Source organism: Mchenga conophoros, linkage group LG15, assembly GCF_057382185.1.
Source record: "Mchenga conophoros isolate Kocher_MC1m ecotype Shallow Benthic linkage group LG15, M_conophoros_male_GT1.1, whole genome shotgun sequence".
NCBI lineage: Eukaryota > Metazoa > Chordata > Actinopteri > Cichliformes > Cichlidae > Mchenga > Mchenga conophoros.
The window spans coordinates 41,224,080-41,250,661 of record NC_140540.1 but is presented as its reverse complement, the minus strand read 5'-3'; the positions used below and the strand labels follow the sequence as shown (position 1 = coordinate 41,250,661).

General features: G+C 41.1%; 1 protein-coding gene across 4 annotated transcripts in view; it reads left to right on the top strand.

Annotated features, from left to right (window-relative positions):
• ptprfa (protein tyrosine phosphatase receptor type Fa) overlaps positions 1–26,582 on the top strand; it is a 356,286-nt gene that overhangs the window by 250,135 nt on the left and 79,569 nt on the right. For all 4 annotated transcript variants that reach the window (XM_085246465.1, XM_085246467.1, XM_085246466.1 and 1 more), the window contains one exon: positions 7,763–7,956. In XM_085246465.1, the coding sequence (XP_085102591.1) occupies positions 7,763–7,956 (194 nt within the window). The remainder of the gene's footprint in view (positions 1–7,762; positions 7,957–26,582) is intronic.

The window sequence follows — 26,582 nt, the reverse complement described above, 5'->3', positions numbered from 1 at the left end:
CATGGAGTTTCCACTGTCTCAGGTTTCAGTGTGTAATGTTGGATTAGTTATATGTTCACTCAAGAAAAAAAACAATCTTTAAGCCTGAGTCCCTGTTTGCTAAAAAAGTTGTCCAACCTGTAGGCACAGATTGGAAACCCCATGAAAAACCTGCGTGTGGAACACAGTTTCTACAGCGACAGGACAGATATACACACAGCTCTTTATTGAACCTGGAGTAACTCAGTGTTTAATCTGTTAGGTCAAAGACTTTTGATTTACACCTGAAAACAAACCTTGTGCTCTTTGTGGGAGAATTTTAAAAATAAATTTAGCTTCCTTATCTGTACTGCTAGTGCAAGTAAGCTCTAATAAATGCAGCAGACAAGAAATGCAACAGAAATCGCAACCGTGCAGTCGTGTTTATATCAGGTGGTTTCTGCAGCAAATGTCAACGGTCTTTGTAAAACACCATCACTTGTGTTTTTATAACAGATATGGCGGCGACCCTTTTTTTTTTCAGTACAATTTCTTATATCATGAATAAAACGCATGATTATTTTCAGGTTTTTGGGAGAATGCCGAGCTCAGTCAGCAGTCTGTACAGAGCAGTATACAGACCTGCAGTAGGTACATACATGCACAGAAAATAAAGCTAAGGTACAGAGGAGTGGGCCTTTTTGCTTATGGTCTGCAGATGAGATGATACCAGACCCAGAAAAGTTTTAGGAATTAAAATATCACAGTAGTTATGTCTGCATGACACAGTATGTCATACCTGAGTATTCAGCACGCATTCTGAGCAAGGGGGGTCAAGGTTAGTCACGACTCTCACTGCACCATGATAGACGTAATCATCAAGACAGAAGCTTTTCCTTATTTCACTACATTTTGTGAGACTTTAGCTGCCACTAAGCTCCTGCCTGTCATGCTCTGCCAGGCTGCGTGTCCCTTTTCCCAGCGTGATGACATGGTGTGCTGCACTGCTAGGCCAAGGTGTCTGGAGAGTTGCCTGAGTGGCAACATAGCATGCTCTTTCCCTGTTGTTAGTCACATGGCAGGACTGAAGCACAAGCTAAATAGACACTATGATTCAGTCCGGAGGGATACTCTGCTATTCAGCAGCATCCGTTTGCTATTACCTTCACTGCTGAAGATGAGTCCAAATGCAGCACAGCCCAGTGCTCACATCTCTAAGACACACGGCATTACAACAAATCCTTACAAGAGGATTCTCTTCTTTTTTGTGCAGGCACAATTGGCCGTATCATGACCAATGAGAGCAAAGAGTAATGGACTCTTTTCTGGAACCACTCAAGGAAATCAAAGCATCAAAGTTTAAGTCCTGTGCAATATCACCGAGGCTCAGCAAGTATAGCAGCACGGTGGCCTCTCCTCTGTTAACGCTTGCAGTTCTGAGCCAGCTCAGGTCTTGTACTGCCTAAGAATGACCTCCAGCTCTGCCTTTACCACTATTAGATTTCGTTTATATATATATATATATATATATATATATATATATATATATATATATATATATATATATATATATATATATATACACATACTAGGGGTGCAACGATACACAAAATCCACGGTTCGGTTCGATACTTTGGTGTCACGGTTTGATATTTTTTCGATACAAAAAAAATGTTCATGCTGTTTTAATTTGTCATTTATTAAAATTATAAATATATATTTTAACTCAAAAGTACAGTTTTTAAATTGAATGTTGCTGAAAAAACAAAGGGATAAAAAAATTAATCTGATCGACAAATCGCTCATCTTTGGAAAAGAGTTTATTACAGAGAAATGTCTCTTTCCAAAATAAAAGCTATGCTATACGCTTCTTCTGGGCTATATTCTCAGCAGCATATTAAACATATCAGGTCCCCATAAGGAGAATCCTGTGCTAACGGCTGTCTAAATGACTCGTGTAAAGTTTGTAGCATGCGTGCTTGTTGTTTTTGTCTTTGCACTAGGATGATGTCGGAGTAAATGTGCAGTCATATTCGTTGTGTTCCCACTAGTGCTGTCAGCCTTAATCTGAAATGACGTTGACGCCACAACACGGCAAATCTCCGCTAACGAGCTATTGTTCGATACATATGCGTACCGAACCCAAAGCTCTGTATCGAACGGTTCAATATCAATACGAGTGTCGTTGCACCCCTAATACATACATATATATATATGTATATGTGTATATGTATGTATGTATGAAAATAAAATTTATGCCACTGAAATATTTAGAGCGTTCCTAAAAGGACATAAAAGCTCTGCAGTTAATCGGTTTTACTCAAACCTGACGATGATTCTAAAACTAACCCCTCTTCTTTCAAACCTGCCCAACAGTTTTCAGTTACCTGATTTAAACAGAATATTTTAGTACTTGCCAAAAGCCAACAGTGACCTTATGACCAGTGTTTTTGTTTGTTTGTTTTCCTGGATGGCATTTCTTTATGGGTGAAACCTCAAAGAGACAAATCTAAATAGTGTTAGAAGCACAGTTTCCTTCCTCACACCACTAACCCTCTCCATCTGCTGCCCTTCTCTCTCTCCTGGCGTCTCTCATCACTCTTTATTTCTGAACACCCACTGAATTTGAATCTCACACTCTTTTCATCTCTTTCCATCTCTCTGCACCCCATTTGACTTTGAGCTCTCATTGCATTTCTCCAGCATCTGTCCATTCTCCACACAGTGTACGCTTTCTCCCACGAATCCTCCTTCCAGCTCTTATCCGTGTCAGCCCGAGTAACAAAAAACATTCTCGTTTAGCTCCCTGACATAGTCGCAGCGTACGCTGAACTTTCCTGGCTTACTGTAATTTCCTTTAATAATCTGCAATAAAGGAAACACTCAAATTTAAAGAGAATAACAATTTTTCTTCTTAGATATTATAATTATTCTGATATGAGCACAGAGGAGCCGTAGCAGAGTTTTGTCAGACAGGCATTGGATCTCTTTTACAGATTTCATTAGGCTGTGATTGGGACTTTGCTCACTGGGACACGTCAAAGTTATACTCGGCTTCCCTGATGCCCCGAGACAAAGGACCTGTTCTGTGAGCTTATTCTCCTGCTTGTGTTGGTTTTAATAGGACACAAATCAGAAATAAATGTAGCCAGCCATTGCTCAGTCTAAAGGCAAAGACTGCAGTTGTGTCGACCCATGGTGTCATTAATGTGACGCAGTTATAGTAAAAGTGTGATAGGACTCCAACAAAACCCACCGTACATCAGAACTGCTCAAAACAGACCTTTGGATTCAGAGATTGTGTATAAATGTTGCATGAATTTAAGAGTCTGTGTTCATTTATTGATGGAAGTTTATTTTGGGATCTCTCCTAAACAGAAATCTATTTTGTTTTTGAGTAATCTTAATTTTTTTTAAAAAGTGTTTATTTTGTTTTGTTTTTTAATCACAGTCCTGTTGATTTGCTTTGGTTGAAGGCCCAAAGCTCTTTGGTTTGTACGAAGCTTAGGGAACACAGAACAAATCATCCAGTGAAAGCAAAGGCAAAGCTAGACAGTAACCACAGACACCTGCATGTGGTCTGTCCCTCTGCTCTGCCTCTAATGTGTCCGATAGTTTAAGAGCACGACTGATACCTGGTGCACATTTCTGGTGCCAACAGGATCTCACAGCTGCGACTGATGCCTTGGGATGAAAATGTGCTGATTTGACATTTTAAAGCAAACTAACAGCCATTATCATTTTCCTCTTTCTCCTGCAGGAAATGCAACATAACTGTCCCAGCTTTTGCTTTCATGTCCACTGTTCTCTGCTGGTCCTGAAAAGCATTTCTGTTCTGCTCTGCACTGCTTAAACTCTGCTTAGTTTATCTTTAGGTACTTTAGAGGTTGTTGGTCTTTCGTGTAGCTGTTTCCCATCACTTCACCTATTTTATTACAGTGGGACACTGTAATACTGCAGAGAACTTTAAAGATAAGTCAGGATATCACAGCCTTGATTAGCCAGTGTGGAGCACTTCAAATTAAATTTCATGTTGAGGTGAGAGGGCAACGTTTCAAGGAGTCGATCTGGCTGCTTGTTTTTCCTCCATGCTGAGAAATTCACTATGCACAACAAATCAAATGTTTTGTTCTATGATTGCTACTTGCTCACCTTGTTATACTCCATGATTATCCATCAAAAACTCCATGAGACAAAACAGCATTTATGTGAACGAGAACTTTAAAAGTTTTGATGATTATTTTTAAAATTGCAGAAATAAGAACAGTTTGTATGTTTGTGACCCAACTAAACAAAAGTAAACTTTCCAACAGTATCTGTTTGAAGAATAAAGTTTTAATTCAGTGTTCAGCTCTTGTGCTGAGAGAAGATTACTTTGTCACATACGGGATCTTTCATGTGCTCAAAGAGAAAGCAGTGACGCTGGATCTCCTTCTTAACAACGTTTAATATTTACACGCTCAGCTAGCTTCTAAAGATGTGAGTAAATGCTAATAAATCCAAACTGCATACAGAGGTCGTTCAGGTTGTGGATTTGTTTAATCTGATGTGTGCAGAAGGAAGTGAGCACACAGAGTGGACCCAGTGAGAGCGATACAGAGGAGACAATTAGTGGCTGCAGTAGCTTTGACAGCCGCTGCAGAGAACCCCCAGCAGCCACAGACACAAGATCCGGCTTCACGCTGTCAGTCAGGATGGTCCTACAAGTTTAAAACCAGCATGAAGTGTGTGAGTCTCACAGTCTGCAGTAAGCATCTACATGTTATAGTGGGAATTAAAGATAAGTAAACCCGTGTCCACACTCACGGCACATTTAGCTTTAGTGAAATCATAAAAACTCCAGCAGACAAAGAGGCCTTTGTAAAGTGTAAGCCAGGCAAGCAGGAGGACGTATACAGACAGGACGTGGAGCGATAAAATCAATCTGAAGAACGGCATGTCCTGATTTATTGTCGGAAAATCTTCTCCAGGCCACCGAAACCCAACGTTCATCCTCTCCAGGTTGGTTTTTCACTTCTGTTGGCTTGTTGACGTTGATTCGACACTAACGGCTTTTTGCCTTCTTACAACCACTTTTTTCATTAGCCACTCTTTTTCTGCCAAAAAGCAGATGCAAGAAAACTTGGTAAATGGACTGGTTCTTATAGAGCGCTTTTCTACTCTTCTGAGCACTCAAAGCGCTTTACACAACTTGTGCATTCACCCATTCACACAAGCACATTGTTCTAGGTGCTTTTCTAAGTAACATTCACACACATTCACACTCCGATGGATGCATCGGAGAGCAATTTGGGGTTAATACCTTGCCCAAGGATATTTGGCATGCAGACTAGGGGAAGCCAGGAATCGAACCACCAAACCTCCGATCAGTAGATGACCTGCTGTACCGCCTGAGCTACAGCCAAGCAGAGTACATGCAAGTAGGGAAGATGTGCAGCAAATGTCACATAGGATTGAAACCTGTGCCACTAGATCTCACAGCAGCTGCTCTTCCCATTGAGCCAAACCAGCTCTGGTTGGTTCAGTAGAATAGCTGAATAATTAAAATACTTTGTCTTTATTGGGCTGTTGCATGGCAGCTATCAAAGTAAATGTGGTTACCACAGAATGAATATGAAACACCTGCTCTTACGTTTTCAGGCCTCAGCTAAATAATGAGCAAATAGAAAAGCCCATTCCTGAAAAAGAAAAGAAATCTCTTCAGTTTGTGTTATTTCTGTTTGCTCAGATTAGCATCAGATTAGCATCAGATTAGCATCAGGCATGCATTAGAAAACAAATGAACTGTAGCAGCTGCATGCACTTCCTCCCATGACCACAGGAGGTTGTTTCCACAAACAGTGACGTTTTAGTCAGAAATCGACCACCGTTATTGCTTTTCAGCTGAGGTTGGCTTTATTTTAATCCGTGGCAGCAGATGGACTTCAAAGCTGTGTTTAGTCTGCTTTAGGATCCCGTTGTCTGTTACATGCTCATTTTGTTCTTCTTCTTCACTGGCTTTTGCTTTTGCAGTTAACACTGTGGTTTATTGACGTTTCTCCTCCAAAGCGTGAAGCTTGACTCTGGAAGGTCTCTGATTTTATAAAAGGTTAAACGATTCTAATTAGTCGAAAGTGCAAAGTGCTGACACCGAGTTGCAGAGCTTTCCTCTGCCTGCTGTGCCGGGTTGATACTTTAATACTTCTGCTTGCTGCTTTAACACTTTTCTCTCCCTGTTTTTCAGTATTTTCCTTTTCTGTTCTCTCTGTGTGAATTCCATTAATATTAGCAGAGCCTCATCTCCTCATTTTTATTGAAGTTAAATTTGTATTCATTTACACCTTCCTGTGAAGCTGACCAAGCATTCCAGAGGAATCTTTTTAAGCCTATTTTGATATGCAGCAAAGTAGAAAGTGTGTGTGCTCTAAACCCAGCTCCCAGCATCCTCTTGGGGCTCCATGTGACAAGCTTTGATGTGGATAACCTGCAAAGATAGCCAGTGACCTTCACGTATCCTTGCAGCCTCTCCAGGCTGGTAGCTACCTCGTCAGGTCAAACTTTGAAGTGGTCCAACTGATGAAGAGAAATGACCGTGGATAGGCCTTACCACACGTCTTCGTCTACATCTGCTGCTGGACATGTGGGCACCATTTAAAATAAACGTAACCCCATGCAACAGTTATTGCAATTTTATTTAAATGAGGCAGGCTCGTTGAGATTAAACTCTTTCACAGAGATGGGAACATGAAGCATTTGCCAGAACAAAGCAGACGGGAAAAAACGGCACAATAAAGACATGTTCTCCTGTCCCTCAGCATTACAGTCGAGTGGTTTGATGCACCAGTTTCTACAGTGTTGGCTGTTGGCTCAGGAGTGGCAGCAGCAGAAGGCGGTCTGAAGATTAAACGCATTGGTTTGGGTTTAGACCTCATTCACAATCACCTGACGACCTCTGGCTGCTAGTGGAAAATGTGTGTTGCTGCTGTTGCAAAGCTAAATGTGGCTGCTGCACTGAAAACCTTCTTGTGGTTTCTCTGGTTGCGTGTAGGTTTGTGCAGTATTGGACAAAGGAAGTGGAGAATGTCAAAGTAAAAGTTGTGATTTTGAGGGGAAACAGTCTCTGAGCCTGTGTGACGTGAGAGTGAAACACTAAAAGCTTACAAAAACACTAGAAAATAGTCTGTTGGGGTTTTCACTCTAAAAACGAATTGGTTCGTTTTATGAAAATATGGTGGTGTGTGTTAAAATGCGCCCAAACACAGCAGTGAAACCTCCAAAAACGATGTTGGGAGTGACAGCATCACACCCCTCCCCCAAAGCCTCACCAAATCACCAGTGCATTTGCCAAAAATGACTCGCATGAATCACACATAAACAATTCTAACAAAAAGGAAAATAAAAGGAAACAAATTTCTCACTTATTCTTCTTCCCATCATGAAGCAGTGCCAACAAGTGAATCACATGAAGGCACAAAGAAACAGCAACAAGCTTTTCAGTGAATAATATTCACACTGACAGCGTACCACAGTGAGCAGTGTGAGAAAAAACAGGCACTGTGACACTTATCAGGTGTATCTGAACACACAACAAGTCTGTTTGTACTTGTTGAAGGTGAAATCATGCTTCGCAAATCTTTCAGCCGCCAAAACGTTACTGTGGAAATAGTAAAGGGTACAAAGTAAGGCAGAGATACTCAGCTTCTGAGGAACAGATGCTAATACAGTCTCATGAAGACGTGGTTTAATAGTAGCCTACCTATTGAGACGCACAAAATCAAACATTCCACTTTCTAAATGTAATTTGTGTTCTCTCATTTGTTTTCAGTGCCTGGAGCTCCTCCCAGGAAGGTGGAGGTAGAGGCCCTGAACTCTACTGCCCTGAGGGTGAGCTGGAAGCCCCCGCTGTCCGTGAAGCAGCATGGGCAGATCAGAGGATACCAGCTGGTTTACTCCAGGCTAGAGAACGGGGAGCCCCACGGCCAGCCGGTCATCCTGGATGTTAACCTCCCTGAAGCCCAGGTATTCTCACACGGTGTCATTCAGGTTGATGTGACTGGGTGAGACAATGAGTGAGAGCTGAAGACGGGGGAGTTTGGTTCAGATCCCCGAAGTTTATTTGACACAAGTTATTGTTTTAAGGCAGGAAACAATTTTTTGGTCTTTAAACTATTGACTGAAGCAATACACCCATCAGTAACAGGTTGTTTTTTTCACATGCTCTACCTTTGCACAACCAACCTGCTAATAGACACGAGGTGCACGTTTCAGAGTCCGTAATCATCAGAAGCAATTAAGCTGTGAGACTAATATGTATGTGCATGTGTTAATTCCCCGTTATTACTTTATGTTGGCTTGAAAAAAACATCTCCCTCTGCTGGTGCTTCAGATTACTGCGACTTACTGCATCCATGTCACGGTGGACCAGCGTGTGGGTTGCACGTTTTGCCCTCTCATGGCCATTAGACAGAAAACATGTTTAAGTCGTTTCTTTAGCGGCTGAACTTTTAAAGAGCTGGAAACTAAGTAAATCTGCAGAACTGCACAGCTCTAAAACAGCAGAAGAATATAATGAAATATAGGAGCTATTATTAAAAAAGAAATAAATACTGAAAACTTTTTAATACAATCCAAATGATTTTGAAAGATTTTTAATCATAAATGTTGATTAAAAATGTTTATGAAGCAGGAAGTTTATGAACATAATTTGTGCAAATTATTATTTTAATCTTCTCCTTGAAAAGAAAAAGGATAAACAGGTTACAGCTGTGTGTGGTCTGCAGCCTGCTGTGATGAAAAAGCATCAGATCCCAACATCGGAGCATTTCTAAAATAAGGATGTGCATCCAGTACCTCATCCTGTACCTCCCTTTGTTCCATTAGAATAATTGGATTCGACGTTTCTTTTTTCAGTTTCTTTTTATTCCCGTCTCCAGTGGGAAAAAATAACCCCAAATATTAATAATTATTTGGCATCTGACATATTAGATCATCTGCACAACCAAACATGTGCTTCTTCATATTTTTAATTAGTGTAATATTAAGGAATTTACTTTTCTCTAACCAGAAGCCTCGGTGATGATGATGATGATGATGATGAGGAGGAGGAGGCATTTCAGCTGCAGAAAGTCTTTGTTGTGGTAACACTACATGACTTAGTGCTTAGCGAGCTCGACTTTACATAATTCTTTACATAAAGACTGAAATTTATTTACCTTGAAAACACTTTTTCCAAAACATGAAGACAAATTTTTGTCTTTTTACATTATTTGTACTTAAATAACTTGAACATGAGAAAACATGTGTGTGCACGTGCGTCTCAAATGACGGCATGAACACACATAAGAAGAAAAAGATAAGAGCAACACCTCCAAAAGATGCATCACAGAATATCTAAGAAAGCCGACTGCTCGAACAACTGGCATGAAATCACTGCACCAAAGACTGAGAGCAGGTCACAGGGTGGTTTAAAAGCTCTCGCTGAGGAGGCGCCGCTCAGTTCCTCTCCTCTCGGCTTGTTTTGTTCTCCTGGAGGAGCGTCTCACCTGATTTCCTTTATATGCAGCATTCCTGTCTTATCTGTGTAAGGCAGGAGGCCTGATAAAGGGCCCGCATCTCACAGCCATCTCCAACCTCTCTTTAAACACACACACACACACACACACACACACACACACACACACACTTCTCTTTAAGGAACTGTCTTCAAGCCTCATCTGTGATAAGTTTAGTCTCTCCCCCTGGCATCAGTGATGCTGATGAGAATCAACACACGGTGTGTGGAGTGACCCTCCGCACTACACACACACACACACACACACACACACGCACACACACAGACACACACACACGCACACACACACACACACGTGCGCACACACACACACACAGTCAGGGGCATAACTCGCTGCGACCCTTCATTTGGACTTTTGTGTGCCATTTCTTGTTGTTTTTTACCAACTTTCTAAGAAGTCAGTCTATTGTGTTGCATCATAACAACAGTTCAAGCTATTCTGAGTGAAATACAGAGGGTTATTTCAAGTTCGGTTTAAATATAATAAATTATATAAACCTTAATAACCTTTTAACAACCAGGTTTCCAGCAAACATTTCTATGCTGAATAACCGCGAGCACTCGCTGACCATTTCTCCTTCTTTGTGTCAAGAGAAAGTTTGTGTATAAGAGTTGTTTTATATTTGACCAAAATGAAATTTTAAAAGTTCTCAATCAAGAGAAGAGTGAAAAAACAACAACATATGGTTACTATGAACACAAAGACATTTTCTTACAGTTCAGAATTTTTAGCAGAAAGAGCAGCAGATACATTTAAAGTCTTTTTATTTGTTTAACAAAACAAAATAGTCGATACTTGTCTGTGTGCATGAAAAACGTCATTGCAAAAGTCTGATACATATTGATGCTTTGTTTCTAAGATACAGTCCAGATGCACTGTAACATGAAAGTCGTACATCGAAGCTGTATTGAAACTGTCCACTCAGCCACTGGACTGAGCCATTCTGTAGTGCTGTTAGAAATCTCACTCCACATATGAAGTGTCGTCACAAGTGATCGTGTACTCTAGATGACCACACCACACCATTGTGTGTCAATAAAGTGTATCCCCTCCACCCGCTGTGCTCATCTCAGCTGCAAAGTTAACACTGCTGTTATTTAACCAGTTGCTGTGCGTTTGTTATAATGTCAAATATTTCGATTTGACATTCTGTTGCCTCGGCTCACCACACCACCGGCTGCCACAGAGCACTACGGTGTCCAAAACAAACAAGCCCAACAGCTAAAGAGTAGTCTGCAGAAGCCATCGTCTCTCTGCCCGGGCGGCAAGAATTCAGAGACTAAAATGTGTTCAAAAGAAAAGATTTTGTAGAACTGATATATAATAGCACAGGGGGATGGATGAACGGACTTTGGGTATCACTGGGTCGTGTTTGTGAGGGACTGACTGAAACAGACAAAAGAGAGCTGGAAAAGTAGTTTTGCAGAAAGCTGCCCCTGCAGCATAAATCACTGCTCTGTGTGTTGATACTGATAAACATCCACGGACGTGTTACTCAGCCGCTGCTATAATTTAAATATGGCAATAACAACACATATTTTCAGATGACATCTCCTGGATGACTTTCACTGTGGTGCAGTTGGTTGCTCACAGAAAGCTGGCCCTTCAGCGTGCATTTCTGATGTAGTACACTGCCCAGCAGAGAGTTTATGACTGTATCGACATCACACTCTCTATGATGAATGGATTTCTTCTCTGTTGTGCTGCGAGTTACTTCAGCGGGCTGAGATTTCTGTGCCAGCAGAACCAGCTCCATCCCAGCTGCTTCGGTACAGCTGGATTTACAGCTCATGTGTCCTTGTCCTTGGACACCAGTCCTCAGTGCTGCTGACGAGGTGACACAGTCTGTTAACAGTTTACATCTGTGACTTCAGTAAGCAGAAACTAAACAGCAGTGTTTTTGAAAGTCTCCGAGCTCGGCTGTGAGTGCTGAGCTGTGTGTTGTCTCCAGCGAAGCAGCCTTAAATCCCTCAGTTGTTCCACTGAGGCTCGGCCTGCCAACAGTCAGTACAGACGACTATTTTGTCACAAAAAAGACCTTACTGACAAAATAAGTTCAGTCATGCCAAATTATGGCAGCTTAGAGGCAGGACCAAAGCCTTAATTGGCTGCTCATTCCCTGTCCTGGCCTTCTGAAGCCTCTGCTGTTTGCTTTAGACTCAACTCCCTCCATCTCTGTTGCTGTTCTGCTGGCAGGCTCACGGCTTTTAAGATCTCAGTGAGGCGTATTTTTGGATGGCTGAAGAACGCTTGAAGGAGCCTCTTATCCCTCTCAGCACTGATGGCTGTGAAGCGTGAGCATCGGCTGATTTGATAAGACATGGCAACCTCTCTGTGGCTCATCTCTGCATGTTGTACTCAGAGAAAACAAACCCAGACTCAACCAAAGACAATGTTTTTGTTTTCACCATCTGCCTTCACGGTCACATGAAGTATAAGCATCCAGTGTCTTTCACACAAGCGTTAGTGTGCCATCAAGCGACCCGTGTGAAATTAGACCATTTAAAACAATTTACATTAAGTCTAAATAGATGGCTGCATTACCTAGTGACAGGCAGACAGCTGATTTCAGACATATTGATTAATTAATTCTATTGTTTGATATGTTCTAAGGATTCCTGAAACAATGCATGAGGTTGTTCCTCTTAAAGGCAGACAAAGCCCAATTCATGGGTTGAAGGTGAAGGTGCAAACACTTGGCAACAGCGGAAAGCAAGAACTCCCTTTTAACAGGAAGTGGAAGAACCAGACTCGGGGAGAGGCTCCTCTGCCTCGACCAGTTGGGGCTAATGGGAGGAAGACAGGACAACAAAGAGACCGTGGAAGACAGCCAGAGACTAACAATAACTGATGATTGAATGCAGTGTGATGTGTGATCACATAGTGACTGAAAAAGCTGATTTAAGAAGAAAACCAGTAGCCCAGGCCTTTCACAGTATTACTACAGTTACCTGAGTATATACCTCAATCTGTAGATGATCAGATCAAAATTAAGAAATGAAGCATGACAGACACAGAAGTGGAAAAAAGAAATCAAAGTAAAACTATTGAGGTAAGTTAAAAATGGATTACACACATTAGTTTCCTCAGCATCACAGACTTCTATACAACCAGAGGACGGCCCCTCGGTGCCTGTTCAAACAAATGCAACTGTGTTTTTCAAACCAGGAAATCCGGTCAGTCTTTCATACTGTCAGTGTTCAAAACATAAATACAGGTCAATAAAAACAACCGGGGGACACGTTTTCTCAGTAAACATTAAGTTTAAACGTTAGTTGCAACACCAATAAATCCCAATATTTGTATGCAGCTAATCAGATTTGTGCACTTCTGCAAACTCATTAGCACGCGAGGACGTGACGTCAGCTAGAATGTGCAGCTTTGCAGAGAACGTGGGAGGAGATGTTTCCAGAGTTCTTATCAGTCATCACTTCACTTTCCCTCACTATCTCATCTGTCTTTGTCAGTCTATTGGTTGCCATCACTGCAAATTAGAAGGAGCGCTAAAGAAAGGCGAGAGGACAGTTTAGGTGATAATAATAAGATAAGATGGATATTTAATGACCCCCTTGGGAAACTGGCAGAAAGAATGGAGCTATTTTTTCTTTAAAAGGCTGCGCTGGGTCCTTGTAGCCTGCTGTGAACAGCGTCCCACCTCCTCCAGCCACCATTCAACAACTAAATGGCAACTTCATTTATCTGTCTGCACCGTGAGCTCCAACCAAACTCTGATGTATCGTCGCACTGACGGTTAGTCATTGATGAGACTGACGGGATCGGGCTTTGTGAAGTGACCCCAACTGAAACGATGGCGTGGGAGTCTGTCTTCATCCCACAGTATTGTGACAAACACTTTGTTCATTATAGCAATAACAGCACTTAAACATGGTCTTTTAATTGCAGTCTCCTTTGACCATGTTGACATGTTGAACTGCATAGAGTGAAGTTTGATTTATAGTTCTGTGTGGAGTATCCACAGTGCTTTAGTTAATGTGATTAGCAGCACCTGTGTTTACCAACCATTTCATGTCAAAACGTCTGCTTTGAAAAAAGGTCTGAAACAAGCTTGATTAATGGAGGTCTTACCTATCAGGACCCAAAGGATCCACTGCCAACATCCTGGTGTCAGACACCCGGGGACAGTTGACAGGACGCTATTATATTAATATCAGACACAACATTAAACCCTCCTGTTGTAGCCACAGTATTACTCGGGTGGTGTTAACGTTGTGGTTGGACAGTACCAGTCAAATATTGGCCTTATAGGCAAAAGGAACCAGAAACTTTTGTCAATCACATGTTTTAACTTCTAATGGCTGCATCAAACATCCTTCATGTTTCTTTAAGCCTTTGAGCAAGATATGCATTTCCACAGCATTATTCTGTCAGGGCAAAACAGATTCCTCCAGTGGGAGAGCCAGTACACACTGCAGTGATCATCACATCTAACTTGGAAATACCTTTGGAAATGTTGTTGCTTCTTGCAGGAGAAAAGCTTATCTGGGCTGCCTGCAATCAGTGTAACTGGTTTTCAGCAGACTGACAGGTACATTAGAGGATGAAGCTGACTCTTCTACCTTTCCAGATTGTGCTGCTGGCTAACAGTACCACAGTTAGCAAGCAATGGCACTTTTATTTTTCTCCATTTTACAAGATGCAATGAAGCGGACAGCACGGGGAAAAAGAATTTGACTGATCTTGGAAGACCTTTTGATTCCCAGTTTGAGCTGTTGAGCTGTTGAACTGTTCGCTGACACTTGTCAAAATATCTGATCATCTAATAAACACACTGCACAGCTGCTCCCTTTAGGCGTGTTGTGAGAAATGTAACTTAATCATATACAAATGCAGCAGATGATGAGGTTACATTTCCACAGGGATATTATGTAAAGGAATTTTTAATATAATTTCTTTTTTTATTGCAGCGAGCTTGTTCTATTAATCATTTCCATCAGAGTTCGATGATCATCACAGATGCATTTCACCTTTCTTTGCTTTTTTTCCTTCTTTTCTTTTTTTTTGATGGTAATGATGCAAATGTTGATTTACAGTGAAATAACATCAGACAAGACTTTTAATAAACCATGGGTAGCACACTTCGCAGCCTGAGATGCCTCCTTATCTGTAAGTGTGATCATTTCACTCTGGTGTGAGGGTGCAAACACAGACATGAGAGCATTAACGGCGTTGTGTGTTAAAGATATTAATATGGTTTTACATTATTACTGGGAAACAGTCTCACATACATTAATAATGTCAGTCAGTCTTTATATTAACACTCTCAGATTAAATGACTTTGATATGTTCAAAAATAGATGTGACTACAAAGAACACGCCTCTGGTTCTGTTTACAGCACAGTGAATGTTTGCTTGTGAAAATGATTGAGATGATCCAACTTGTCAGATGGTTGAACAGCTTCAGAAGCTCTGCGCTCACATTTCTGTCATCAGCTGTCTGACAGTTTCAGGGTTTGGCCCAGTTGTGGCCCACACCTGCTGCTTTCTGTTGGCTCTGTTTCACCTTGATTGATGATGTTGGCTCAAGGTGAGTCTGGCTTCTTCAGTCTGACTCCAGGGCCACATGATATGGGACGGATGTCAGATGTGTTGTGACCCAGTTCATTTGGGTCTTTTCTGGCCCCCAGAACACCTGTAACTGAGCCCAAAGTGCCAAAACTAGTAGGCGGGGCCCAGATGTGCCTGCTGTCTGGTGTGTTTGTAGGTGTGTTAGTGTTTTAGCCACTTGCTGTCTTTTTTTAGTAACAGCGTTCTTTGTGTATCTCCGGCTTTTTTTGCTTCCTCCGGTTTTCTTACATGTGGTTTTATAGAGATTCTTTCTCGTCTCTGCTTTTGCTTGTAGATTACTTTTACAGTTTGACATTATTTACTCACTTTTCAGAATCAGAATCAGAATCAGAATGGGTTTATTGCCAGATGTTGAGGTTTACAACATTAGGAAATTGCTGCGGTGCTTCAGTGCAGACAATAAGAATTAAAGTGCTATGTAGAAAGAAAGATATGTGCATGAGATATACATGAGATATATACATGAGAGTGAACTGGTTCCTTGTGTTTTTATGTGTCACTAAAACGAATGATTTGTGGTTTGAGGGAAACTTTTTTCCCTCTTGTGTCCTGAAACTAGGTCCTCAACCTGACTATAACATAACAGGATGTGACAAAGCAAGCAGTAGTTCCACTTCTCTCACTTTCACCTGTCACATATGCAGCTGAATGCCATCCAGTATGTATTATCGCTATATTTAAACCCAAGCAGGTCTCTCACCTCTCTGTGACAGGCAACTATTCATGACACTGCACGTGGGGCTGTGGCTGGAACAGCTATAAAATCGTTTTCCGTTGAGCGAGGATGGCCAGCATGCTGTGTTTGTCTGCTGTAATACTCGGCTGCCTGCCTCTGTTTTGCTCAAGTACCCGACTGCAAGCCTGAATATCACAGCTGTGAAGAGGTGTGCACAGATTATTGTGGACATGTAGAGATTAAGATACTCCCATTACAACCCTCAAAGGAAGCAGGCACAGAATTTACGTTATAAAGACTAAAGAAGACTCGAAAAATGATACTCGGTGTATCTAGGTAGACTCATCACTGTCCTTTATTCAAACCCGTGTCTAAGGATTCTGATTATTTCAGAGAGAAGAAAGCGTCTCCACCCGTAGACCAGCAAGGCGCTTTAAAATATAGTATAGCTGTGAAACCAGCCATCATGAGTTCACTGACAGAGCCAGTGATATATCACGGCGTAGAATACAGTAATGCATCAGTTACTGTATGAAAAAATGAGAGCTACTCTATGCTGAGGCCACTTCGAGCTGCTTTATTTAATGGATGTTGCTGTGATTTAGAGCTCGGGTTGCACTCTGGCCAGGGAATGGATGTAATTTTCACCCCATCGTTAACAGCTTACATTGTTTATGATATCGGCTTTTATTTATTTCTTCTAAGAAGCTGAGGAAGCGAAGCTCTTTGTCCTTCATTTTTGGGTACTCAGCAGGTTGTTCAGCACAATGCCCAGTTCCTCTGAATCAAGTTGTTGAAGCAAACATTCACATGCGAAATGTCATTAATGTCCCGATGGCCTTCGTGAGCCAGCAATCTTTTTCATCCATGTGTCTTTCTGTCCATGTGTAGCCGTCTGTGCTGTCGGGGTAGCAGTCCAAACAGAGATGCCCAACCTTCCTCATCACAGCATTATTTTTAGGGAGTATCAAGCTAACTCAGAGACATCATCTCTAGAGTCTCCCCAGTGGGACATACCCAAACGGCTTGTGTAGGAGTCAGCTTTTTTAATAAGGTTTAATTAAAATTTGTAGGTCAGTACCCATGGCTTTCACAAGGGAATCCAAAAGTGCATTCTGAAAAATAGCAAATTCTTTTCCATTCTGTACATGAACTCAGGTTTTGAATCAAAAGGAAATCAGGATTTGTTTGTGTCGCTTTTTGGAGAATATCAAGAAAAAAAACCACAAGTAACAATTTTGTTAAATTCTTCCTGCAGCTCTCTGTTATACACAGAGAGTTTTGTTTTTCTCTCCTGGTCCTTCGATGATCCAGCTTCTCTTTAGTGGTTGCTATGAGTTTTAAAGATGTGCAAAGCCAAAAGGTTAGAGGGTTGGTGGTGGGATCTTGCTCAAAGCTTTGTGTTCTACACTTGGATTCGGTTTGTTTGTTTGTTTTCTCCTCTCAGCATCTAGTTTCATTTCCATGTGACAATCAGACTTAAGCATTTACTTTGTTAGCTGTAGGAACAGATTGTGATTTAAATGCAACCTTACAAATTCACTTTGTAAGGTTTAGGCACCAAAATGATTTATAACTCATGGTTAGGATTTAAACAGACCTTTTTACAACAGCACCCACATTAGATGATACTTTATTAGGTAGGTGTAACACATGATGACTCCTGTTCTATCTAATATACTATCTGCGGTTAGCTGACAATTAGAAACATTAGGAAAGCAAAAAACATACATATCTGAGATGTGTTAGTCAGTTAGTGACTTGGCTTTGTTGTGGGAACTTCACAAGCAGCAGCAAGACTCCCACACAGCAAAGAGCAGCATGTGACAATAAGGCTACGTTCACTCTGCAGGTCTTGATGCTCAATTCCAATTTTTTGATCAAATCCGATTTTTTTGTCTGCTCGTTCACACTACAAATAAAATGCGACAGCAAACGCGCTCTAGTGTGAACGCTCAAAGCGCCCGCATGCACAAAAGAAGACGTCACACACAACGCGCTCTGTTTAGACCCAGAGCAACAGTATTGTTTGACTGATGGCCCTTAATGTAAAGACTTTACGTTTCCCAATTTTGCTTTATTATAAAGTTATTTTGTTATTTACATTTGGCCTAATAATGATCCTTATTGCTGTTTGAGAGGAGCGGTGCTTCAAAGGATAGCTGCAGATTTCTGTCAGAATCTGCAGATTATACAGTACAAAGAAAATGTTCACGTTTCTCCAGCGTTGTCTTCCCAACAGTTTCGCTGACATCAGGATGGCCAGGAAGTGTTCGCGATGTCTTCTCCGGCGCTGATAGTTGGCGTCTGTCTTGTGTCGGTGACGTAAAAGACAGATTTAATGCGACGTGACCATCAAACAGCAGTCGCTTTCTGAAACATCAGATTCAGCACCACATACGAAAGTGACCCAGATCGGATTTGAAAATATCGGATTTGTGCCGTTCACACTGTCACACCATGATCGGATAGATGGGTCGCACAGGGTCAAAGATATCAGATTTGATGCACTTTCACCTGCAGTGTGAACGCAGCCTAAGAGACCGCATGGAAACGAGGGGCTGGAGTGCAGGTGTGTTGCAAATCGACTTGCAGGTAAAACCTGAAACAGCTTAAATAGACTTAAACTGGATGTGGAGGAAGAAATCAGCAGAGCTGATGTGGTCTGGATCTGAGATATTGCTCTGCTGGGTCTTTTGGCAGAGTTTATCCAAATGCATAATAAAATGGAGAGAACAGGAGAAAACGGATGCCAGAAGAAGATTGAAAACATAAATAACCAGTGAGCTCACAGATGACCTCGAACCAGCTGCAACAAAACTTCTTGCACCTCTTGATTTAAATAAAGAGGTGTGTCTTCTGTGACACGATTTTTCCAGCCTGGACAGGTGAGGTTCACAGTGAAATGGCTAAAAGATAGAGAAGGGACTTGTTTTTGTTCTGATCAATATATTAATGTCACCAAACTTTAAAAACACGTGTTTCCTTAGTAACAGTTTACTACACTCAGATAAACAGGGAAATATTAAAATACCTGAAGTATTATAATTTCAGGACCATGGACAGCGCACAGCATTTTCATCACGATCTCACGGACTGTGATGTAACACATGACTGTTTGTAGTGGTGGACCTGCACAAATTCAGCTGCATGCACTTTGACAGTAAGTGGGCTATAGATCATAGATGCGCCCACGCGCAAATCTCCCCGATGAAATCTGCAATTTCTTTTATTGATTAATTTGTCTCAAAACAAAGATAGCTTAGAAAACTGTGGTGATGTCAACACCACCAGAGTGTAGAAGGTTTTTTAAGTTTAAACCTTTGTCAGTCAGGCACATTTGGTTTGTTTTATCCCTTGAAAGGGTGCAAGTTGTCTTAATGCAACAATGCTGGAGGTTTACAGTCCTACACTGAGCCTGTTTTCATTAGAGCAACCCTTTCTGCCAGACTGCCACTGTAGGCCTACATCTAACCTATATTTATATGCTTGTCTGATTACAATTAAGAAGCTGCCCCTATCCTGTTAATAAATTATTCTTAGCTTGGACTTAATTGCAAGGCTCAATGGGAAGATTGAGCATGTCATATTTAAATGAACTGTGTTTAGAAAACAGCGCAACGCTCAGAAAACAACCATAAAACTAACCACACCTATCAGCACAATGTGTGGGTTATATTCACATATTGTGTGTTTTGGTAAATCTGGCCTGATGCCCAGTTGGATGTCCAGCATCTGCTGGTCTGTCTGGAGCTTGAAGGATCTTATTGCTCCCTTTGGGATTGAAGGGATTTCCATCAAGTCCATGTTCTCAGTCTTTTTCCATATATGCTGTGTTCCATCAGTATGCTCATCAGTTCCTCTGATTAACTCAAAGTCACATGTTTTTATTGAAGAAACTTGTGTTCAGTTGTGAATATTCAATATAAGGATGTCAAATCTAAAGATTAAGCGAGTGGCCTATTGGCCCGGCACTGGGTTAAGTTTGTTTTAGATTCACAGGTAAGACATGCTGTATAGTGTGTAGAAAGCAAACTCTTTAAAAACAGTTGAAAGTTCAGAATTTTACAGGTCAGCACTAGGGATGGGTATCGTTTAGGTTTTATCCGATACCGGTGCCAAACCGGTACTTTTGAAACGGTGCCGGTGCTTAAACGGTGCTCAAACGGTGCTTAAAGAACGGAGAACACAAACTTTGTCCAAAAACCTCTCATGTTTAGCTGTTTTCCACTTTTTCTTTGGTCATTTTAGCCTTTTTGTCCAGGGTGAAGGGAGTATCTGCCATCAAACAAGAAGACAGCCGCATGTAACTACGACGGTGTTTGCTAGTTCACCTTACATGCATTAATGTAATAACGTGGTTAGCCTACTCAACCTAAATTACACACGAACAACATTAAGCTACTCACGCAGAGAAGCTGCTGCTGCATCATCATCCTCATCATTCCTGCTACACTGGCAGGGCTAGGGGCCAGGACTCTCCTCTTCGGGTTTTTGGGGATGTTGCTAACTCCGGGTCCGATAACAGGCACCACACCCGCAGTAGATGTGCTCGGTGTGAGGTCTCGCAGCAAGCTATCAAATACGGCGCATTTCTCGGCTTTTAACAAAACGCTATGCGTCGCCAGGTGTTTCATCAGATTCGAGGTGTTACCTCCTTTGACAGTATCACAGTATCAGCTTAAAGCACTTGTTGCTGCTGAGTTTGCATCTTTTGCTGTGAAGTACAGCCAGACTTTTGCGCTGCTTTTCGGTCTGGTTACTACCGTTTATGTCAGAACCAGTGCCATCATGGCACCGGATACCCGTACCCATCCCTAGTCAGCACTGTTATTGCTGATTGGTCATGTTTTCTTTAAGGCTTAAGGATCGAATTGCACGACTGTGCAGTCACCTCTGTATGCTCCACTGTCGGATAGGCCAGTTCAGAGTGCAGCAGTGGCGTTATTCTGCTTTCATAAATGATTAATGAAGAAGAAAACACAGACAGACCACCCAAAAACAGAATGTGCAGGTGAAATGTAATTTAACTTTACATCAGTACCAAATTCTAATCTTGACTTTATCCTTTCTGTCTCCTCATCAGCGTCTCCATCTACACATTTTCATCTCTGTCTCTGCTCTGAGCACAACCTCGGGAAAAGCTATGACATCTAAAGTGTAGATGAGTCTTTTTTTATGGCGCAGAATACTAAGCATGAGGAGATGCCAGCAATACAAGACATAAAATTATTTAAATCCTTCTCCCTATTGTCTGTCTCATAGCTTATGTTTATGGTGCCTGCATTGTTCAGATGGAATAACAATGCGGTTTTACTGCTGATACAGTTGGTTCAGGCTATGGATGTAGTGCTGCAGGTTTTTGAATTTTTTCAAGCAACATCTAGTTTCCATCCCCATGGTGTTGTTTAGTTGGTTCTTGTGCAGATTCATCAGTTATTGACCATGAAACACAATCCAGTGGCACAAAGAACACAAGCGGGAGATTTTTCTATTTCCTATTCCTTTCAATTCAACACAAAATGCTTCAAAAATAATAATAATTCTAATATTAGTAACAGTGTGAGTGAAAATGTGAGCCTCAGTTGATTTCAGCACATTTGTGGCTAGAGACTTGTCAATGGCATAAAGTTGTTTTTTTCATACACTTTGTCGCTTCAGTTTTTAACTTAGTTTTTTAGCTCTCAGCAATAAAAAGCTGACGGGGCTCCTGCTGGGCAGCAGGTGGCCGGGCGGGTGGCATAGAGACCCAAGTTTGTTAATGTGGTGACACAGGAGTTTGATGTGTGTATCTGCTCGGAGGCTGAGAGGGAGCACGGGCAGTATTTTCTTTTTTGTTGTTGTTGTTTCTGTGATAAAATGAAGAACAGTCACAGTGATTTCATAAGTGTGGGCTATGGTGCCACTGCCAAAACGTTTGTCCATCACTGCACACAAGCTTCAGACGTAAACATCCATGTTTTCATGTCACAGTGTTACAACGGAAAGAACTTCTTGTCATGTTTTAAAGACCTCCTAGTTTCATAGAGCTCTTTGCTCTCAGACCACAACGTTTCCAGATTTTTAGTCAAATCTGGTTGTGATGTAAAACTAGAAAAACATTTATAGTAACTTTCTAGTAACTCTGGATGACTGTTAAAATAGTCATTTGAAATAGACATTAAAAATGGAAAAATCCGAAACGTCTGTGGTAACTAACACGAGAACAATCTGCGATTAACAAAATCACAAGTAATGGAAATATTCAGTTTTGAATGAACATTTAGGGCATCTATAAGTAGGTTTTTGTTTGCAGCTGTTTCGAGAAGTCTTTCCTCTGAGTTCTATGTAAACCTGCAACAGAATCTACAGCTGTCTACTTGATCTGTTTACTAAAGTGTGCATGGATGCATTCCCATAACTTCTTCATCAAAATGGTCAATAGCCCCTTTGTTAAAAAAAATGTAAAAATATTACCTGCCTCTAGATTTACTATCAGATAATGTACACAATGCATAATGGCAAGTGATTTTGTTCTATGGCTGTGTCTGATATTAAAATGAAACTGACCTGGTTTTAAATGATCCATAACATTGATGAAGAACCATCAATGTTAAGTAAACGATGGCTGAAAAAAGCTTTGCATATCTTAGTTATTTTTCTGAATACATCTATATCTGTAAAATCCAGGAAAAACCATAGTAACTCACTAGAAACGGATTATTTCATTAAATTTATGTTTCTTTTTGGAAAAGCACCATAAATATTCATCTAGGCAACAAAGACAACAATGAATGAAATCAGGCACTTAATAGAGCAAACCTAGAGCACGCCTCAGTGTGTGATTCACATCCCCAAGTTGAGGAAACTGGGTTTATCTGGCAGGTGAGTCAGCGGCTCTGAATGTGCTGCCTGAGCAAATCGAGCTCTTTGCAAGAAAACACGAGTTTTCGTTATTGCCCTTCTTCTTAAATTGGAGCCCCTCATGAGCCTGGGCCAGACTCCCCTCATGAGTCGGCACTACAGAGGAGAGCACTAATTATTCACACATTACCTCCATTTCCACATGAAGTTTAAAGTGGCACCTGTTCCTCCTTCAGTCCCTGATCACTGTAGTGTTCCTGCTGAGCTGAACAAACATTCTGCTCTTCTGGCTGCGCTCCCTGTTTTTCATCAGTGGACTCATGAAGACTCAGCGGACTGCGTGAGTAGTCACAGTGCGTGTTGTGTGGACAGGGGTTATGGCGAGTGTGTTTTCTGTCACAGCATCCCATGATCTCTGTGTGGGTACTAACACAATTATTTTCCACCTACCTTTCTCTTCAGTTAGCAGTCTAAAGAAGAAGAAGCCTGATGGCGCTCGGCAGCTACAAAACCAAGTAGTAACATTTTCTCAGTTATACCTGATGTAAGCAAGATATCTTAGATCTCTGCTTTTCAGTTTAGTTAATTAAGGTGTTCGAGTGATCGCAATACATTTTTATATAATGCCAATGCAAGGCTGTATATTTATTGCACAGATATCAGTATGTTGTAGAATTGCACAACAGATGCAGACAGCATTTTGCTAATTAGGCTAATAGGTTTAATTCAACCCAACCTTGTACGGCCATATTAGAGGACTCCAAATCTAAACCATATATAGTGTCAATGTGGTGAAAAGTGTAGGGTTAGTGAAAGTGACCAAAGGTCACATGTGAATATTGAAAAAACAAACAAATTCTTATCCACAAGAGGGAAAACCAATCTAACAAGAGTCTGAGAACTGCCTTTGTTCATAATTTAAAACAAATGATCACAAATGTGTAACGATTTAAAATTTGAGACTATTTTCAAATCTTAATTTAATTTAATAAGTTGACAGCTTTTCGGGTCAGAGAGGAGACTGGCAGACGGTGGCGTAAACCTTCACAGCCTTTACAGATGTGTTGGTGAAAACCAGGGTGGCACCTGTGGCAGCTGCTCACAGTGTGTGTTTGTATGTGTGTGCGTGCACGTACATGTTTGGTGTGGGTGTCTTTTTGGTGTGTTTCTTGAATCACAGCCTCCCAGTCTTTGAAGGAATGCAGCTGTAAATACTCTGTTGACTTTATTCTGCAAGTAAAGTCGGGCTCGTGGTTTCACTGTTGGTTTTCTGAGCCAGCAAAGGGATCTCTGTTTAGCTGACATACTGTTACTGAACACACACAATATTCTAGACTCTGCAGCAGTAATTGTCAAACAAGTGCTCAGTGTCTCCTGCTGCCTCACATCACATTGTTATTTTATTGAATGTGGAATCTGTGTAACGCAGACGTCTGCTTTATGCTACCTTCCATCCAATAAAGAGTGTCTGCTTATTTATTCTACTTGAATGCAGCTGCTGTTGGTTTATTCTGCAATCCAAATCCACAGAGACATCAGTGCATACTGCTTTTGTTTGTGAGCATGAAAAGTACAATGCTTCCCTTCCAGCTCTCTGCTCCATTCCTTCTCTGCAGTGCCCATCACAATAGTGTTGTAAGTCTGTGCACCGGTGCAGCAGACACACAGTCCCATAGTTCAAGAGTAAACTAGATGTTTGTGTCTACCTGTAGTGCAAAGCACGGGGCTTATTGATGAAGGATTACAGGGAGTTGGGGCTCAGTTTGTACTGCTGTAAATGGATTTTCTTTTACATATTTTGTTCTGTGGTGTGTGCTCTGTGGGCTATGTGTTCACGCTTTGACCTCACTTACAGTCTGTGTAAGATTGTCTTATTTGCACTAGGCAGACACATCAAATCAGTGCACACACAACACGCTGCTGTTTTGTGGCTCCTATTGCGTCATTTCTCATGCAAGAAGCGAGGTCCTCAACATTTGTGCACCTATTCTTGTCCAAACCTGTTAGAAGCTGAGACAGAGAGAAATTTAAAGACCGTTTGCAGGTAACTGATTTTTGCAATTTGAAAAATCATGTAGAATTGTTTTTATAAATGACAAAGGTCTGATACTACACAATACTAGAGACTAGAATCAGCAGACACTGTTTCTGCAATAGCTGCTGTCTGAAAGAAATATTTTCAGCCTCTTGTGGTTAGTTTGGGAAAGTGGAAAATGCGTTTTGATTGCATTCTCAGTCGTGCACCTTGCCTGTGCTCTGGTGACTCACTGTAAATGACTGTAGGCACAGTCAGACGTATTGCATCTGTGCTCTGACTAAACAGTGACATCACTTATTCTTCACAGCGTTGATGCTTCCTTTCATAATATTACATCATATTGATGAGCTAACAGCTTGTTAGTGAGTTTCTAATGAAGTAGAATTAATGGAAAATAAACTGAAGGAAGTTCTTCAAAAGCAGGCTCGGTGTAACCCGGCATTGAGCAACATTTTAGATTCTTTTAGATCCTTTTTGGGACAAAACTAATTTAGGTTTCAACTTCATTGCTACTGTTCACTATTAAGTACTTATTAAATACTCAGTTATTACAGTGGAGCTCTCCACAAGCACAGACTGCAAAGGAAAATAAAGTTCACATTTAAGAACACGCCGGCTGCTCTCTGTGGACCTGTACATTATTGATGACATACATTTATTAATAACAGGGTGAAAACAACAGTCGGTGGTTCTGCTTCTTTTTCTTTGTGGTTATGTGTTTGTATTGTTTCTTTGTTTTTTTTACCTTTATAAAATATGGTTCTTGGATTTAAACGAAAAGCCACGTTTGTATGCGCTTGTGGAAACAGTGCCTTGGTTGCTTAGTGTTACCTGCCAGCATGTACTTACTTCTCTGCTAATACTTTACAGGTAAACTCAAATTAAAAACAATTTCAAGCATATCAGAATTATGAACAGTCAACAGAATGTGCAGAAAGAACCACTGCAAATCTAAAATATGTATTCAATTTCATTTTAATTCAGTTCAACTTTATTTGTATAGTAAAAGCCTACAATAATAACTATGCAGTATTGTTGTAGGGCCAGGCAGCACTTTTGTGTAATACCAATTTCTACCACATGTTGGCGCTTCAAGTCACTGTAAGTTTTGTTTTGTAGGAATCAACACATTTTTATTTACAATATCAGGGGAAAAAGCAGCTGTTGAGGAAATGTTGGAAGGATTAAAAAGAAAACTATAGCAGCACATTTCTAAACATATTTAACTACCAAATGGTAAAATGCCACCGAGCGATGAAAGCTCTGGTTCAGAGCTTCACAGAGTAATTACAAAATGTACTTTTAAGACTATCGTGCCTTTAAGCCAGCTTTCTTCTTGATTGGCCCTCATAAATAGAAGCTTTGACCAGAATGAGGGACCGTCGGGCCAGAGCTGTGCGTCTGAGATGAGAGATATGATGTCCTCTCGGCTGACATCACACAGAGCCAAACCGTGTTAAACTGTGAAGACGAGTGGTTCAGATGACCCTGCCATCCATAGTTCTGCACAGTGGAAAGAGCCACTCGCCACATCTGCCCCTGAGAGGCCCTGTCCACGGGGGAACACTCATTTCAGACCCATCCTTCCAATTTCTGTTGTAATGAAGAGCAAAGCTGAAACACTCACTAAATTTTTCATAGCGCATGAGTTTTCCCTTTAACTGGATTGAAACCAAAAAAGAAGTCTCTAAAACGTTTTAATTATTTCGACTTCATATTTTATTTATTCAGTAAGCTGTGCCTGTTTTATTTAAATGGGTCAGTTATTTCGAGGAACAACTCCTTTCAAACTCTACACAGTTAACCCAGAGTCGTTTCTCTAAGAGATTAAACCCCAACACGAACACCTTATAATGCTCCAGCAATAGAAATACTTTGTGCATTTACTGTTGAGCACAAGTTTCCCTCTGCAACGGTTCAATACGTCAGT